At 39.9% G+C, this 17,329-nt stretch overlaps 4 protein-coding genes across 4 annotated transcripts in view; all 4 read right to left on the bottom strand.

Annotated features, from left to right (window-relative positions):
* The window catches only part of LOC148731343 (sorting nexin-5-like), a 301,059-nt gene that overhangs the window by 9,104 nt on the left and 274,626 nt on the right, over positions 1-17,329 (bottom strand). The window lies entirely within an intron of this gene.
* Positions 1-17,329, bottom strand: part of LOC148731356 (uncharacterized) — a 94,614-nt gene that overhangs the window by 25,997 nt on the left and 51,288 nt on the right. The window lies entirely within an intron of this gene.
* LOC148731360 (uncharacterized) lies at positions 1,729-3,452 on the bottom strand. Its single transcript, XM_088761627.1, has one exon. It carries the CDS (start codon positions 2,945-2,947, stop codon positions 1,829-1,831), a length of 1,119 nt encoding a protein of 372 aa, XP_088617753.1. The 5' UTR covers positions 2,948-3,452; the 3' UTR covers positions 1,729-1,828.
* On the bottom strand, positions 10,276-11,169 carry LOC148731359 (uncharacterized). Its single transcript, XM_088760758.1, has one exon. It carries the CDS (start codon positions 11,167-11,169, stop codon positions 10,276-10,278), a length of 894 nt encoding a protein of 297 aa, XP_088616884.1.

Raw genomic sequence — 17,329 nt, 5'->3', positions numbered from 1 at the left:
TTTAAATCTAATCTATTTCTGTTATACATTGTACGCTAACTGTATGTAACACAACATTGGCTGCATCACTTAGCTTTGCCCTTCCTGTACAAGATGATTCACTTAATGTACAAGAACACCTATGAACAAGTCATGTACTTATCACATTAAAAGTTACCTACTGCTAATGATATGTTGAAGTATACAAGTCATGTGCAACATTATAATGATATAATCTACATGTAGTTAAATATTACATTTAGTATGGTCTTAAATTGCTGTGGTGAAGTGACAGCATTTCAATGTTTGTTTAATATTCTACTAAGCTACAGTTATGCATAACAATTTAAAATCAGATATATTACAGCTTCATTTACCTACTGTTCATTTTGAATGTAATGTTCAATTCATTTAATTCAAGATCCAATACAACATGATTAAATACATGCATGTCTCAGCTTTGGTTCCGTGCACTTTACTTATACCCTGCGAAACCAGTTACAATATTGCAAAGCTAACATGCTACATACACTAAAACTGATATTGAGCTCTCTTCACTTAACTAAAGTGGCGTATACAACATGCTTTTATCAGGTTAGTTCTAACATGTTGCATTGAAACATTTATTAATTTTTAGATGTGTCTCTGTGTGTAAAAATGCATTCATGTTGAGATACATTTACTTCATGCAGTGTGTGTCTGTGAAATCAGTTCTTATGTACAAATCTAAAATGTTTAAAAATTACTGAGCCAACCCCATGACTACTTTATTCTTCATGTGTAGGCAATGGCATAATATGTATAGTCATGTGGGACCTGGAAAGACAAGTAGTTGGAGGTTGGAAGACATTTGGAAGGTTTTGTAAACACAACTGGCATTCTCTTGGTAGATCATAAATTGGTAGCTCCTCCCCATAGTTCCACACCATTTAAGTGCTGCTAGCTGCATGAGTCTTGGAACTTGTCCATCAGGTGTACTGGTAACTCCCTCAATTACTGTTGGGCTGAATGACCTTTGTCCCTCCAGTGCAGATGTTCCCTTGGCAGAAGCTTTACAGTGAAGTTTAAGTTTGCAACCATCAGCCTTTAGTGACTGAATCATATCTGGTAAGTCATTGTTTACTTTCTTTTCTATCCAAGCTTTAGGGTAAACATCCTTTGCTGTCAGTGGCCCATGTGTGCTGCTTTCTCTAATCTTTTTTAAGTTCTTTCTTGCCTCTTGCAAAAGGTCTGTGGTGAGTATTTGGGCATATTCTTTCATTCTTTCTTCATGAACTTCACGTGCAGCTTCTGTGGTCTTGGTGTTGGTTTTCCACTGTGTAGAATGTTCTCAACAAATGTGATTGAGGCCTATTCTGATAACTCTGACATGTTATCATTAAGATACAGTTGTGAAAGGTTGATCTGTCTTTCTGCAAGAACATTGTTTACAGGAAGGCTGAAAATGTGCTTGGCGTAGAACTCGAACAGCTTTGGAGTGGCTTCTTTACTTATGAGTGAGCTCTGTTGTGATAAAGCCATTTCTTTGATCTCAGATAGCAATTGGGGTTCCTTTAGTTTCCAAAGAGTGGCCCATTTAATTAATCCAACTCTGTCCTTTAAGAGACCAACGTGAGAATGCAATGTCCATGAACATGAAAGGGATTGTTCACTGACTTCTCTTTTTGATTTTCAGATCTGACTGGAATTCCAAGAAGCTTTAAAACCAAATGCCAGAAATGACTTTGGTATCTCTGATCAGCTCCCATGCCGAAAAAACTTAGGAAAAGTTAACCACTCTGCTCCATGATCTTTGATTTCTTTAATTGCTTCTTGTAACATTGGCCTCTGCACTTGTTTTTGAAAATGGTCAATAGCTGCTGGGTCTTTCAATGACATCTTTACCTATTGTGATGTTACAAGAAAAATGTTCTGATGGAGACTTCAACATTTCACTTAAAGTTTCATGGTGCTTCAAAACAGTTGCTGGCCATAACCATGCAAGGTAACCACTGGAAAAACCAAGTTCTGCATCACTAGCTTGGGATGTGTTCAGAGATGGAATGATGAACTTGTCAAGGAATTCAAACAAAAACTTGATTTCAACTTGAATCATAGTACTTGAGTTCATCTTAATGACATCTTGCCAAATAGTGGGGTGGCTATCTGATTTTGGCAATCTTTGAAGGAGACGCTCAGCAAGTTGTAGACAAGCTTTTCCATACTTAAGATACCACTGGAGAGTCTCGTGATAATATGTCCACCTTGTGTCAATGAATGTCTGAGGAAGGGGTGGCTCTTTACTAAGAATACCTAGAGAAACATACATAACTTTGTATAGGCTTGTACGCTCATGATGGAGCCAAGATATTTTATGTAGCAATTGTAAAACATGGGGGTTACTCATGTCACCCTTTGCTCCAAACCCAGCCTGGCACATTCGTCTCAGCATGATGTTTAGTACATGTGAGTAGCATCCTACAAAGAACATTTCTTTTCCAAAAAATTTGGTGTTGTTTGCTAAGAGACCATTTACTTTTCCCTTTTGGGTAGAGGCATTGTCCCCAACCAACCCCGAAACATTGGTGATGTCATATTCATTTTTCACAACATGATAATCCATATCAGACTGGTGTTTTCCAGACCCGCTTGCTGTAAGGCTGTTTGCTAGGACATAGGCTTGGGGCTTGCTCTCTCTAGGGCACCTGGTGTGAACACCCACTATGTGCCTCTCTTCTCCTCCTTTGTGGGAGTCATCGCTCCAGAGATGAAAATCATACTTGGAGTTTGGGAAGCACTTGCGTAAAATTAGTTTGTCTGCTTCACCTAAGAGAACATTCCAGTCAGAAAGTGTACTTGGGGAGACAACAAAGTTTGTGGGAGGGCTCCAATCAAACAAAATATTGAAAATCAGATGTAATGCTACAGGTGTCTTTTGATAAGATAACAAAGATGCATGTTGCATGTATCTGACACAAGCCATAAACATCAAAGTTCTTTGGTTGTATCCATAGTTACCACGTGCAAATGTCTCCACAAGAGAATATCCCTTTTTGACAAACTCATATTTCCCCTGCAATTTCTTTTTCAGTTTTGAGGAAGCAGATCTTGTGCCTCTTAACTAGTTGCTGACTTGTTTTTATTTTTCTTCGGTAGACGTAAGTTTGTTTTGACACTTTTTGAGTTGAATTTGGTGCCTCAACACGTCCTTTTTCAATTGGATATTCCTCCCTTTTACAAATACTGAAATTGTGAAAAGGTGACAATTGAAATTAGTCAAATGTAACTCACGGATTTCACGATAGAGTATGGTAACAAAGAATACAAAGTAAAAATATCCGACTAGAAATCCTATCAATGAGGTATGTTTAGAAACTCTTGATAGTGTATGACACTTAAAGATACGCGTCGTTATGATTTGCTGATCGAAAAATTAACTTGCCTGTACATTTTGTTACTGACCATGCGGCAATATCGACTACTCTATCTTAACATTCGAGAGGTTTTTTTTTCGGCTTCTGTTTGGTGGGAGTGTTATCTGTTTATGATTAAAACCATTTAAAAGTGGTGTCTACTACGATCGCGCAAGTTGCAACCGGCGAAAATTCAGAATGGGAATGAAAATCAGTCACCGTAATTGGTGGCTCAGACAATCTGCCGTACTATTCGTAGACATTTGCAAGTGTTTGCATTTCCATTCCCTCCTGAAAAACACTTGCCTAGACTGCGTCTTAGGGTTTTGACTGTTCCTTTTAGATTGGCGTTTTCGGATTTCAAACCCTTACACTCTCTCTCAAGTCGATCGAGTTTTTCTTCACTTAAAAAGCTGCACACTTGCACTGCAATGCTGCTTTTTTCTATGTCTTCGGAATAATTCACATATTTTGTCGGCTTCTTTTTGACTGGTGGCTGATTTTTGCAAGAAAACTGGCTGCCGTGAGCTCTTTTACGTGCCATCAGGTCTCATCGTCGGTGAGTCGGCCGGCGATTAATTAACAAAAATCTGTAACTTTGATGTCAACAACTCACGGCACGACCCTGCGTTCCTTTTCTCACGCAGTGCTACAAAGTAAGATAATCTGCGCATGTCTGAGATTTTCATGGGGTTACGGTTTCCATGGGTGGGGTACCTCTCCGTGAGGCCTAAAATTACACACTACGCTGGCCTTAGCAAGGTAACTACAAGCGCACTGGTTGGGCAGCCTAAGTGGATCCTTTAAGCCAAAGTCTTCAGAGCCTATTGCAAGAGCTAGTCCCCATACCAGCAAAGTAACAACTGGACATGCTCGAGCTATAGTGGGGTATACTGGCCCTTGCTGAGTTTGGAAGGACTGAGCGCACCGGACTGCCACTACCTCGGACCAATATTCCTCAGTATTGCCCTTGTACTCGGTTAGTAAGAAGTTAGTTTTCTGTACATTATATCCCCGACTTCACTATAGAGTCACTCTCATCTTATTTTTACAGCATTTATTCAATCGGATGGTTTCTAATACGGCAGAACTATGAGAGAAAACCGAAACAGGCTGTTACATATTCCACATATCAACAGTAACGTTATAGCACAGAAATAGCTGCGATTCAACAATAAAACTGCCTTTTTAAACATTTCCAATCCATCTCTTGGACGGCGTACGAATTACGAATTCAGAATAAAGTCTTCTATATGCGTTTTGCATCTTTTCTTTTTCTGATTTTATACGAGTATCATATCAAGATGAAATGCTCATTTAAATTCCGTGTCGAGAAACCATTTCCAATGCTGTGGGTGTTTCCTTTTTTTTTCCAATTATTCAGAGTTAAAAGAAAAAATTTAATTTCAGTCTTAAGAAAACACATAATGGTACTGTTTTATCATAAGATGAAAAACCCAAGTGTGACTTTTCTGCGACATGAACAGAGCCATCAAACCAGAACGACGTACACGCCAAAGTCACCGCAACGGATCGAAAGCAAAGGCGTACACAGACATTTTCGACTTGTGGGGAGGGGGAGAGATAATGAAGCAAGTGCCAGGGAAGTTTGGTACTCTTTTCGGGATTCCGCCAAAATAATGACAAAGAAGATAACGAGCTTCCCAAAGAGACGACAACAAATACCACGCTTAAATACTTGGGAAGGGGAGGGGCAGGAAGGAAAGGGGCCACTGCACGCTCCAAAAGCAAAATCAAAAGATAATAACCGCACAAGCATCTACTTGTTAGTGTTAGTTTCTATTTCATCGAATTTCAAAATCTAAGGAAAAAAATCACCAGAGGTCTCGCAATCGATTATTATACTTCTAAACTTCACAGACTGAGACCTTAACTAAATATGCATACTATAAGATATGTAACTTAAAAGATCACCCCTCCCTACTTACCACTTGACAACTTAATTAAGACAAACAGTTGATTTGTGTTTGCAAAAAGATCTAGATGTGACTTTTTTTCGACTAAAAAATATTTGTTTGTTTGTTTGTCTGTTTTTTTTTTCGTTAGAGGAAGAAAACAGTAGCTTAAAACAAAATCAAATCGTTGAATTGTTATCAAGCCATTAACGCTAGAACTGCCAATTATTTACAAAATTTTTTGGTATGGTAAACTGATATACTAGGCAAACTTTGCAAAACATCATCATAGGAATATTCCCCTTAATCAAATTGATAAAATTAGGCCCAATCTTTATTTACGAGTTGTTCCCATTTTTCCTCAGGGATATAGCAGAGGTAGCGAGACGCGAGCGCCTGTGAACTCTAATTTCCCGAGGAAAGATGAGCACCACTCGTAGTTCAAAACTTATTGCTTCACACACAGGTTGTTTTTAAAAGACACTTCCGACGGCTCAGGTACTTTAAACAGGGGGTTAACCATGAACTAACTCTGATACGAACTGAAAAAATTCGTATTACTCAGTTATATTTGCCTAATAGGTGCCATACAAGGGAATCCAGAATAATTGCCCTCATTTGTTTCAAGTTTTCCTTTTACGCAGAATGATAAGTTAATAAAAAAAAACCTAAAATCCTTTACAACGCACATAATCGCGGCTGTTTTTTTAGAACTGAACTGCAATTTTTTCTGCAAATTGCTTACTCATCACTCATATATATGCAGTTTATACACGAAGTAATATAGGTGTCATTCAGTGTTTGTGAATGATTGTTCTTTAGAGTTTCTTTGATATTTATAGCTATTTACAATTCAAGGTTAACAGACATAAAACTTGGCACATATAAATAGTCCTGGGAGCAGGAGAGGGCCCGCATGCGAAAGTACAGCCGGGCTCATCCCATTCCCAGGAGACTGCTACTAAAATATGCGCGGGTCAATTATGGATAAATCTTGTAGATTGTAATAATAGACACAGACACAGGACAAGCAGGGCAATAGCCTTGAAAGAAAAAAAAATAGCTTTTCACAATCCTTTACACCAGATTTAGCTGAGAACAGAACAATGTCTGAAAAAAGTGTTATTTATAAGTTTTCTCACTGGTTTCTCACTGGTTCAGAGAGGACTCCAAAAACGAAAACCGAGCAAACTCAGGTTGTGGCTATGGGCCTGATTCGTCTTCCATTTCTGTTATTACAACAGTGTGACTGTTTAAGCAGAATATCTTTGGACCGGCTTTGGCGTGAATATTGCGCATGTTTTAAATTCTACAAACCAGCCAGCAAACCCTGCGGAGCTAAAAATGATATTATTTACCTTTTTAAGAGGCTGTCCGCCTAAGAACGCATAAAGCAAATTTCGGACCTTCACCGATTTCCCTGAATTTTACTGTAAAAGTCGAGACTTCTATCCCATGAACAAATATTGCGTTTATTTTGAACCAGTCTGGTTTTTTCACTTTTTACGAGATATTTTTCAAGGTGACCTCAAAGGCACCCAGTTTCCCCCCAGGACCTCCTTAATTTAGCTACAAAAGTCGAATGCTGCTGAAGCCGTATTTTCAACTCTAACGAGCTTTCTATCTTATATGTCTAAGATCAACCTTTTGCCATTACGTTAACGGTAAAATAATCACACAGTATATATTTTTCACTGAGTTACAAATTTTTCAAAATACTTACCTCGAGCATAGAAATTTGTGATGCGTGAGGTACGTGTGGTTGAAAGCTATTTTCTCTTGTGTGGGACCTAATCTAGAGTCAAATTTATTACAGCCTATAAGCACTTACACCTAATAAGTAAATTATGGAATAGAACTTTTGGGCACTTTCATGGCGCGCCGCAGAGAGATTTGCGAATTTAACAAATATTCGCCATGTTGATCGAAACCAAAGTAACACGATCCGCACATGAATCCGATTTGTAAGCCCTAACGGCCTAAAAATTGCTTGAAAATAAAGTACCAACTCCTTAATGAAGTATCAAAATCGATAAAAAAAATTGTTTTGTCCGTTTTACATGGCATGGAGGAAATGTTTGAGAAAAATCTTTCTTTGTAGTCATATGCAAATTAGCTGCATGCGTTCCTTGTTTTTTCGACACACGCGTCCAAAATAGTTTCCGTAGCAATATTTGACCATGCAAACAGTAGTTTCTATAAAATTGGAAACGTTACTGTTGTATCCTTTTTGGACTTGAGGAACTTACTTAATGTTCAAGAGCGCTAGCCTTTGTTTTCAGTTATCAACGACGTGCCAAAGTGAATTTGTTGTTGAAGAAGTTGTTCATTTCACTCGTGTTTATTATTGTGGCTAATTTGCCAGATTTGACCATTTCTTCCAGCTATTTGCTAAAGTTTTCCTTTTACGTGGTTAGCAAGTTTTTCATCATCATTTGTAGAATGGCATCACAGTTGGTTTGTTAGCCTAATGGTTAGAGCGCTGAACCGGAGGTGTTGCAAAAGTCAAGGGTTCGAAACACGTTCAAGCATGAATTTTTCAGGTTTATTTTTGCAAATTAAAAGTTTCGTCTATAATTGCGATGAACTTCTTCTCGTTCCATAGTTCCTATATACTGTATTCATATATTCATCATTTCAAAACGGTATTTGTTAAAGAGGTGAATTTTACATGATTACTTTTTTAACGTGACTGAGTCAGTTACGCCTGGTCACGCAACATCTAGTTTCGGAGGTTTGTCGAACCAAACACCAATCCCGAAGATATGCAATATGATTGAGCCATCGACAGTTGGAGAATCCTGCCGGGACAAATTGAAAAATAATACAAATGATTCAAACTGGCATTTTGATAAACTCCTGCAAAATTCACATATCATTAATTTCTCGAAATTAAGAAAATCACAAACCTATATTTACGAGTAAATACTACTAACATCTCTCACGGTCAGGGTAGTATTTTTTCCTTTCTCTTTTCTCTTTTAATTTTTGCGAGTTAAGAACATCGCCACAAACTTAATAACGAAAATTTTGAGAGATTTTCGCGAGTTTTCTCAGAAGTGAGTACGTTAATTCGCTGAGTGCAACTGTTTATCAGGTTACTTTGAGGCTGTGCCTACTGTTCTAAAACAAACTCACTCCACAGGCACCATCATTTATTTTCCTGGGCTATGCAGCTTCTGATATAGTTTAATTAAAGCATCGGCATTCCTGTATAAATGACATCAGTTGCTCAATAAGGTCATTTTTCCTGTCTCTTGATTTAAATGGTACTTCAAAAAACGACAAGATTTCTTTGACTGATTGCTACACTAAAAAGACTAAGCTTATTCTCCTTTGCGCACTCGCACAGATTAAAGGCATTGTAGGACAGAGGGTGCTGCGGCTTTAGTTCATTAAGGATGTGTTCCATCAGCCGTTTTCGTTCAGCTTCCTCTTCCTCTAGGGACAGTTCCGTCGGATTTCGCTCGATTTCTGAGGGTGTTCGTTGCCTTTTTCTGTTTGCTGTAAGGCGAGAGAAAAACCCCTGCACTTGGCTCCTGGTAAGCCACTCGTCTCGGTCAAACAACCTATTGCTCTGCTCGTCTCTTGCCTTTCGCATATCATTTGAAACTTACTGAGGGTCAGCTTTTAGCACTGATTGTTCGCCTTGATCAAACTTTGCCGTTAAATACTGCTCTTAACTTTGCAACTGAATCTAGTGGATCCTGCTCGTGGCTCGGGTAGGGCCCAGCCCATACTGACAGTGTTTACTGGAGGCATTGAGTCACGTACAACCTGGTGGGTACTAGTTTCGCACTGTGGTTCGTCAATGATGCTGACTGATGTAGTAAGCCTCTCTTCCCAATCTCTACGGAGTTTATCATACACTGTTTCTGACAGCCTTTCATCCTTCACACAATGGTCCCCTACGTTCAAATGTAACTCGAGTTCTGAAAACGTTTGGAAACTCGTCACGCATCCAGGCTCCAAACATTCAAACATGTCCATCTTCGAATCGTCCAAATCATCGCCTTCATTTGAAACCTCTGTTCCAGGAACTGTGTATTCATACACACGTGCATTGTGAAAAGGGAAGAACTCCTTACTTACAACGAGAGCGGTGTCCCCTTGGTCATTTAAAACTAGTTGGTCGTAAGAAATCTCCTTGCCACGCCCTATTTCGTACAACCTCCACGCACGTACAACATCCCCAAACTGGATGTTGTGTAGCTTGCTAAGTCCATCTATCTTGTTCACTTCTAAGGTTCTCTTAGACCCGTTATCTTCACATACGCACGCGGATGTACCTTTCACTGGTCTCTCACAGAGCGCCTTTCTCGTGTCTCCCGCTGTTAGAATGTCGCGTCCTTAGTTGCAGAAACGTCGGATGCATGTTTTCACTGGGCACAGGATACGATCACACACATCCTTACCATACTGTGGCTCTGAAAAGTCATACCGAAAGACTTCAATACCTGCCCGCTGACCGATGTCTCTTGCTGCGGCAATGAGAGAATTATTATGATAACAGCCAGCTTCATCGGACCTCATGTAAACTCGAGTGATGTGGGGCTTCTTGGTTTTAATTTCTTTCAGTATACTCTCTATGATGGAACACGCGGCGAACCAATCCTGCTGACAGGTGCCAAACAGATGGGCATAGGAGTGCAGTTCTAGTTTTCCTTTGTCGCTTTAGATCACTTGTGAGCACTGTCGAGATGTGCAAACTCGTTTCTCTCTTGCCAAACCAATTGGACTGCTTCTCACGAAATCTAAGCTGGATAAATTTCATTTCCCACTCCATTATGACCAGTGCACAGTCTTGACTGGTGCTTATCATCTTCAGCTGATCTTGTTTTGCTACTTCCTGGTTTATGGAGGGAACAATGAGAGCCTTCCACTGCAAAATGTCGGTTTTTGCCAGCTTGAAGTCATACAGGAGATCATCTCGTTGCTCGCTGCTGTAAGGTCTCCAAGACAGTCCTCGAATTTTGTCTTCGACCTCATCAAGGACATTTCGCAGATTTTGGACACTCCTTACAGTTTTCTGTGTGTTGGTGGGAACAATTTTCCTGGAAGTCGAGATCTTGTTCATCACCAAGAGCGAGCTTACGGCAATGATCCGGACATACAGCCTCCTCTGGACTACAATGAACGCGAAAATCAGTCTTCAAGTAGCGTTTTGCTTTCTTCAGTCTTTCTAGAACTTCAGCGCTCCATTGCCTTTTCATTCCCCCTTTCTCTAAGTCGTCGACTATCATTTCAATTTTATGAAAGCCAGCTAAACCATCGGCAGCAGTGTTGTCGAGGCCTTGCAATGACTTTCTCTGTGAGGCTTCTCTGACTTCAAGAGTCTTGAATAAAGTGGAGCGACTTTGAGGTTCAAACGTCTCCTCCCGACAGAATTGCATGTACTGGCTAATCATTGTAGAGCGCGTCACTGTACGCACGACGCTCGGCATCTTAATGGTGTCACCACTGTCTAACTGCAGCGACTTAGTTCCGTAAGACACATCCTGGTAAAAATATGGACGATTAATGAACTCGATAAAATGGTCCACTTTACTCATATCAATGCGCACATGATGATGTTTTTTCTTCTCAGGCACTCTTCCAAGACCTATTGTTTTTGCATGACACCGCGCTCTTTGTATCTGACGAGTTGACAACTTATCGTATGGTGAGTGAAGTTTCTTTAACGTGCTAATCGAATACTTATAGGCATAAAGGCTTAGAATTTGCGTTTTGGTGCTTTTGGCTTCAGCATTCTTGTAAGCGGTCATCAAAGCTTTCAGCACGTCATCGGCTACTACTTTATCATTATTTTCTTCACCAGGAGATATCAAGGCATGAAAGCGCCCCTTACCGTCGTTTAGGGCTATCACATCGTACACCAGCATGCAGTATTCAGCCGCTTTGTGGATGTAGTATTGTCGTTGTGCTGCAGTGCATTCATCTCATGATTCAAGTTGTGAAGTTAGTGGTAGTCGCGTGAAAGTAATATTGCTGGCAATTTTGTCCATCGCTGCGTTGTAAGTGCTGAGAATCTCTGTGTCGGTGCTCTGAAGAGAGGTTTCTTGAGCACTCCCCGGACCCCAGCCGGGACTAGAGAAAGGCTTTGGATTGAGAAAATGACGGAATGGAGTGGTCTCCATTTCGGCTTAATGTGCATGTATAGTAGCTTTCGCATCCGATCTGGCTGGTCTGAGAAATAAGACAGTCTCACTAACAACGGGAAAGGTAAGCGAGCATTTCTGAACATGATTTATCAGCTATAATGCCTCTTTTTATTGAAAGACTCAGTAAAACGGAAAGGCATATTTAGGGGTTAATTTGCGACAAAAAGAAGGGTTTCATCTTTTATCCAGCAGTGTTGTTTTCATATTAAATTTATTCCACAGCCACTAACACATTATTTTTCTGAGTTCCTTGCCTAGTGTGCATGGTTGATGTGGCATGCGCAAGCTAAATACACAGTGAGAAAAGTACGGAATCTAAGGGACAATAAATAGATCCAACAAACCTTTCAGAAACTGCTCCCTCTTGGTCTTGTGAACTTTCGGCAGAACCCCGCCATCTTGAACTCAACAATCGTTCAGCATGCTTCTCCCGGCAAGTGGTGCAGACAGCTATAGAGTAGTGCAAACGATTAATAACTCGCGATCGTAATGTATAATATTACTGGCCTGACCAGCTGACGTCCTTGTGTATGTGTTTAAAGGAAGAGTATTCTTGAGCGGTAAGGTGCGTCGACGCGAGCTCGGGGAATGGGAAGAAATTTACACACCCGATCCACCACTCCAGAATATTGCCGCTCACTAAGTTGCCAGCTACGCAGGCCAGTTTAAAAAAAAACGAAAACAAGAAGACAAAAACAAAAAACTCATATAAAACAAAAACAAAAATGAAACAAAGAACAAAAAGAAAACAAAAAAGAAAACAAAGAAAACCAAAAATGTTTAGAAAAAGGAAGAAATTTACTCGGCAGTTTAGTATGAGCTACGGGAAAGTTGAAATGTGAGCAACAATAACAGAAACTTTTAGGAGTAGTGTATAGTAAGGGTAGACTTGTAGGAGTGCAGGGCTGGAAAATAGAGCTAGCAAACCACAAGTTAAGGCTTATGGTACTTACGCGATCCAACAGCAGCGATTACGCCAAATATACGTTTTACTTGGTCGGCCATTTGGAAGTTTACAACGTAGCTGCCCGACACACCTGTAGTTTTCCCGGTGTGGATCTTGGACCCCTCCAGAATCTTCCATGTGAGTGTCGGTGCCTCGGGCAGATTGTCATACCCGCGAGTTGACTTCTCGACAAATGTTGTATTCCCGTTCTTGCCATGATTAGCTCCACTTCCGTAATAACGCTGCATTTGGATAAGTGGAAGCTAAGTAAATGGGCGGATATATCTGCGTTGCAGTCGGAGAGCAAAACGTGCTTCGCTTCTTCCCTACTAGACCCACACGGAGTCTGTACTATTTCGTAAAGAGAACAATTTAAGGGTTCGGCAGACATCTTTCCGATAAACAAACACTACAGCATGAATGCTTGCGCAGTTAAGACAGTAAATGTCACGTGACAACTGGTGTAGATCCCAACGGATTTTAATTGAATTACAGCGAAGTAAACAAAGTTTCGAAGGAGGGAAAATAATCCGGCATAGGATAAAAGAAGCTGTTAGGAAAACGAGCTCTGTTGCGTCCTGCCGAAAAAAAAAATATCTTGCTACTGAAGAGAGGTTAAGGAAATAATACAGGTAAGATCTTCGATGTCCACTTCTCTGTGGTTGATGATAACTGAATTAGTTGGCGATAAGCGTGCAAAACAAACACAGCTGTTTTACTTAATCAGCGCTTCGTGGGAGATGAAAATGGCCATAAACTCAAAATATACCTTGCCTCAGAAGTGTGGAATAATATGCTCTTCAGTTAAAAGAGACAGCTCTTTGTGTTTAAGAACATCGTAGAAAAAAGTTTTTATAGACACAATTTTAAATAACGCTAATTTGCATAATCTATTAACTATAAACACAGGTCTTTCCTCTTTAGAACACCAATGTTTTCAACTTAACGGCGAAAAAGTCGCATGATATGTATTTTTCAATATAAAAATCCGATCTTTAGTTTTATTTTATGATTTTAAACAAGTTCTCAGATCCCAAATTTACCTGTTGGTCGGATCGCGTTATCTTTGATTTTGATCAAAATGCCAAAAGTTTTATTCCATAATTTACTTATTAGGTGTAAGTGCTTATAGGCTGTAAGAGATCTTACTCTAGATCAGGTCCCACACACGAAAAAAATAGTTTTCAACCACATGTACCTCACTCATCACAAATTTCAGTGCTCGAGGTAAGTATTTTGAAAAACTTGTAACTCAGTTAAAAATATATACAGTGTAATCATTTCACCGTTAACGTAGTGGCAGGTTTTTTTCCTTTTTCCCTACTGTGCCAAAAGAATGAAAAGGCTGGGGGAGGGGTAAGAATTCAACAATGAGCATAAAATATCAAAGCCACTGATTCATTACTAAATTCCAGAGAGGAAGGGGGGTTACTATACAGACCTTCTTGAGTCATATGATCTGAAACAACATGTCAATTGTGGAACTCATACCAGTGCCCATACCCTTGATTTAGTTTTTACAAGATCAGATGACTCACTTATAAAGGATACCAAAGTTAAGGATCCTGTTATTTCGGATCATCTTGCAATCCATTGTGTGTTATCTATTCAGAAATCTCAATTTAGAAAAAAATTGATTAACGTCCGGAAATTACACTCCTTAAAAATGGACTCCTTTAGTAAGGGCATTATGGATTCTCCTTTGTTACAAGATTAAGCTACTGACTTAGATACGATGGTAGATCAGTATGATAGGGTTCTGTGACAGTTATTGGACCAATATGCTCCAAAAAAGAAACGTCTGGTAACTGTAAGGGCATCTGCACCGTGGTATACATCGGATGTCGTAGCTGAGAAAAGGAAAAGGAGAAGACTGGAACGGAGGTGGCGTGCTTCGCGGCTACAATGGGACCGGGATGTTCGTGAATGCTGTGTGGTTAACTACCTAATTGCTACATTGAAATCAGCGCACTACACTTCAGTCATCAATGAACATCCCTCAGATCAAAGGATATTATTCGCGACTGTTAATAAATTACTTCAAAACCCATCTGGGAAGCGTTATCCACCCTCTGTTGATAATTCTGCTCTGGCAAACTCATTTGCTGATTTCTTCATTAACGATATTGATAAAATTCTCTCCAAACTTGTTCAGAGAAATATTATCGTAAGGCCCTTTCGGCCAATACCATTAACATGTCCTGTGGAGTTCAGTAACTTTAGAGAGGTTAGCCAAGAGGAAGTAAAGGTGTTTGCGTGTAAGCCCTCTTCTAAGTCATGTGTCTTGGATCCTTTACCTGCAATGGTTTTAAAGGGCTGTTTCTCGGTGTTGCTACCTACAATAACTAAGATTGTCAATTTGTCTCTCTCAACTGGCAGAATGCCTAATGCATTGAAAGTCGCTGCTTTATCTCCGTCTCTGAAGAAACCTGATGCTGACTTCAAACAGTTTTCAAATTTTCGTCCTATTTCCAATCTGACGCTAATCTCAAAGATCATTTAGAAAGCCGTTGCTGAACAATTTACTGACCATGTAAAGTCATACCATCTAGATGTGATGTATCAGTCTGCCTTCAAGGTCTTGCACTCGACTGAGACGGCCTTACTAAAAGTACAAAATGACATACTACGTGCTGTTGATGATAACAAGTCGGTTATACTCCTTCTACTCGACTTGTCCTCAGCATTTGATACGGTTGAGCATTTGATACTCTTATCTAGACTCTCCCATCGTTTTGGTATAAAGAGTAATACCCTTGCTTGGTTTGATTCGTATCTTAAATCTCGCAAACAGTTTGGGCAAATAGCCCTTTTTACACTTCCTGGCGCCATATTAAATGTGTAACCGCGTAAACATGATAGCGAGGTTAGTGTTGAGACGCGTTGCGAGTTCTAGTGAGAGTTTAGTGAAATGTGGTGGTGCTCTGTCCTTTTCATCGAGATATTTCGACAATGAACGATACTTTCCCTACGCAGGATATTCCTCCTTCTTCTTCGAAAAGAAGAGGAAGACACTGTGCCGCATTTTTGTTGTGCTAATAGCTATTATGACACAACAGGCAATCCAACAGGTCTGCATTTCTACTCGTTTCCGAATGACTTCCAGCAGTGAATCAGATGGTGCAATCTCCTGAAGCGCCAGCATGGAAAGGACGGATTCTTCATCACAAAATCAACTTTTTTGTGCTCAGAACATTTTAAAAAAGAAGACATGCGAAAAAACGTGGGCAGGTCGCTGGAAATTGGTGAAAGGTTTATAATGTTTGTACGGTTGTTTTCTTGCTTGGATACCGAAAGAAAATGCCTGCTTTGATTTTCGGTATTGAAGTGTTTATGCTGGGATAAAAAAAAAAAAATCAGCCAGTTAAAAAGTGTTATACAATCCTGTCGATGTAAGAGTTTCAGTCTCAAAGCTGTAAGCGTCAGGTCTGGATCCGCCACTGATCTTTCATCATTGATGGCAACATTCCACCACGCGTACCGCGACACTCTGAATTCCCAATCCGGTACATCATTCCATGTTTAAAAAACCAAGACAGTCCTTTGATTACAGAGGGTACTTCTATCCGATTCTGACGTAATTGTCAGTCATTCATGTAAACACTATATAGACCTCTGTCAGTAAACGCTTTTCCTACGCTTCGTACAGCATTCTACATGTACACAAAGACCAAATTTATATCAATATTTACCCTCTCCTTTGCAAATAATGAGTGGTTGAAAACGAGAATTATGTTTTAATTGTGAATTTTACTCTCGCTGAACTTGAGTTTCAAGTGCATTTCTTTTTTCCTAAAAGCAAAAAACTTGACTGGTCACAGTGGGGGTCAGAATTTAAAAGGTCACTCGGCAGTCATTCCATTCAGTCTCTACGTGGCTCAAAGTGCCGCACGGCGCCAATAAGCATTGTTTACATTATTCCTGAGTGCTTTAGTTACTTTAGGCCCTGTTTACAAGCAAGGAGGGTAAACCTTGTGCTAGGATTACCCTAGCAGGCGGGTCAAAGATAGCCCGGGTTTACAAGCAAAATTTCACAGGTAGGGTCACATGACCCTACCACCCGGGACAACTTACCTATGCTTGGTAACCGCACGCATTATTATCAATGTTCAAAGGGTCTGGAAACAAGTAAAAAGTTGTCCCAGGTAGGCGAGTTATCCTCACCAGAGCGTTTACAAGGCAGCTAGGGTATCCCTAGCTGCCTTGTAAACACGTCGATGAAAAAAGAAGAAATGTGGGAACATTAGGGTAACCCTCCTGCCAGGGTAACCCTAGCACAAGGGTTACCCTACCTACTTGTAAACAAGGCCTAAGTAATACCATGAAATAGTTTTTTAATAATAGTACATTCTATTGTTTCATTTTAGAACTTTCTTTACTTCTAACCCTTCCACGCGCTGACGGAAATTTCTCGCCGGCACAACTCATTTTTTATATTATATCTTTGGATACCTTTTCAACTAATCAAGTCTTTCAATGAGATAAATGTGATAAAGGTTTCCAGCGGACGGTATAAATTAAAAGGATAAAATATAACGCGTACTAGTTAAGCTTACGCAGATGTCAGTCCAAGAACATGAACATCTATGGCGTTTTCTTTTTTTTTAAATGGAGGCGAGGTTGTCGGTCTTTGTATAAATATAGACACATTTTGACCATGACTAAAAACTTCAGAGAAACATTAAATAGGAGCGAAAAGTTGGATAGAATACATAACTTCTTGTCAACAGCGGTGTAAAGGTCTCTTTACGGTAGAGGACGTGGAAAAGTTTCCCATGTGAAAATCCAGCCCGCTTGAAGACCCTTTAAAAATCAAAATTGAAAGGTCACGGTTTGTTCATTTCTGAAGTGGAGCAGAAACTCTGAACTTCAGTCAGGCTAAAATCTCAGCGAGGTACTTTTTAAGAACTTGTGATAAATCTTCCTCCATTAGCT

This window comes from Stylophora pistillata, chromosome 5 (genome assembly GCF_964205215.1).
Source record: "Stylophora pistillata chromosome 5, jaStyPist1.2, whole genome shotgun sequence".
NCBI lineage: Eukaryota > Metazoa > Cnidaria > Anthozoa > Scleractinia > Pocilloporidae > Stylophora > Stylophora pistillata.
Note: the sequence above shows the minus strand (reverse complement) of the source record. Positions and strands in the feature narration are given on the sequence as shown.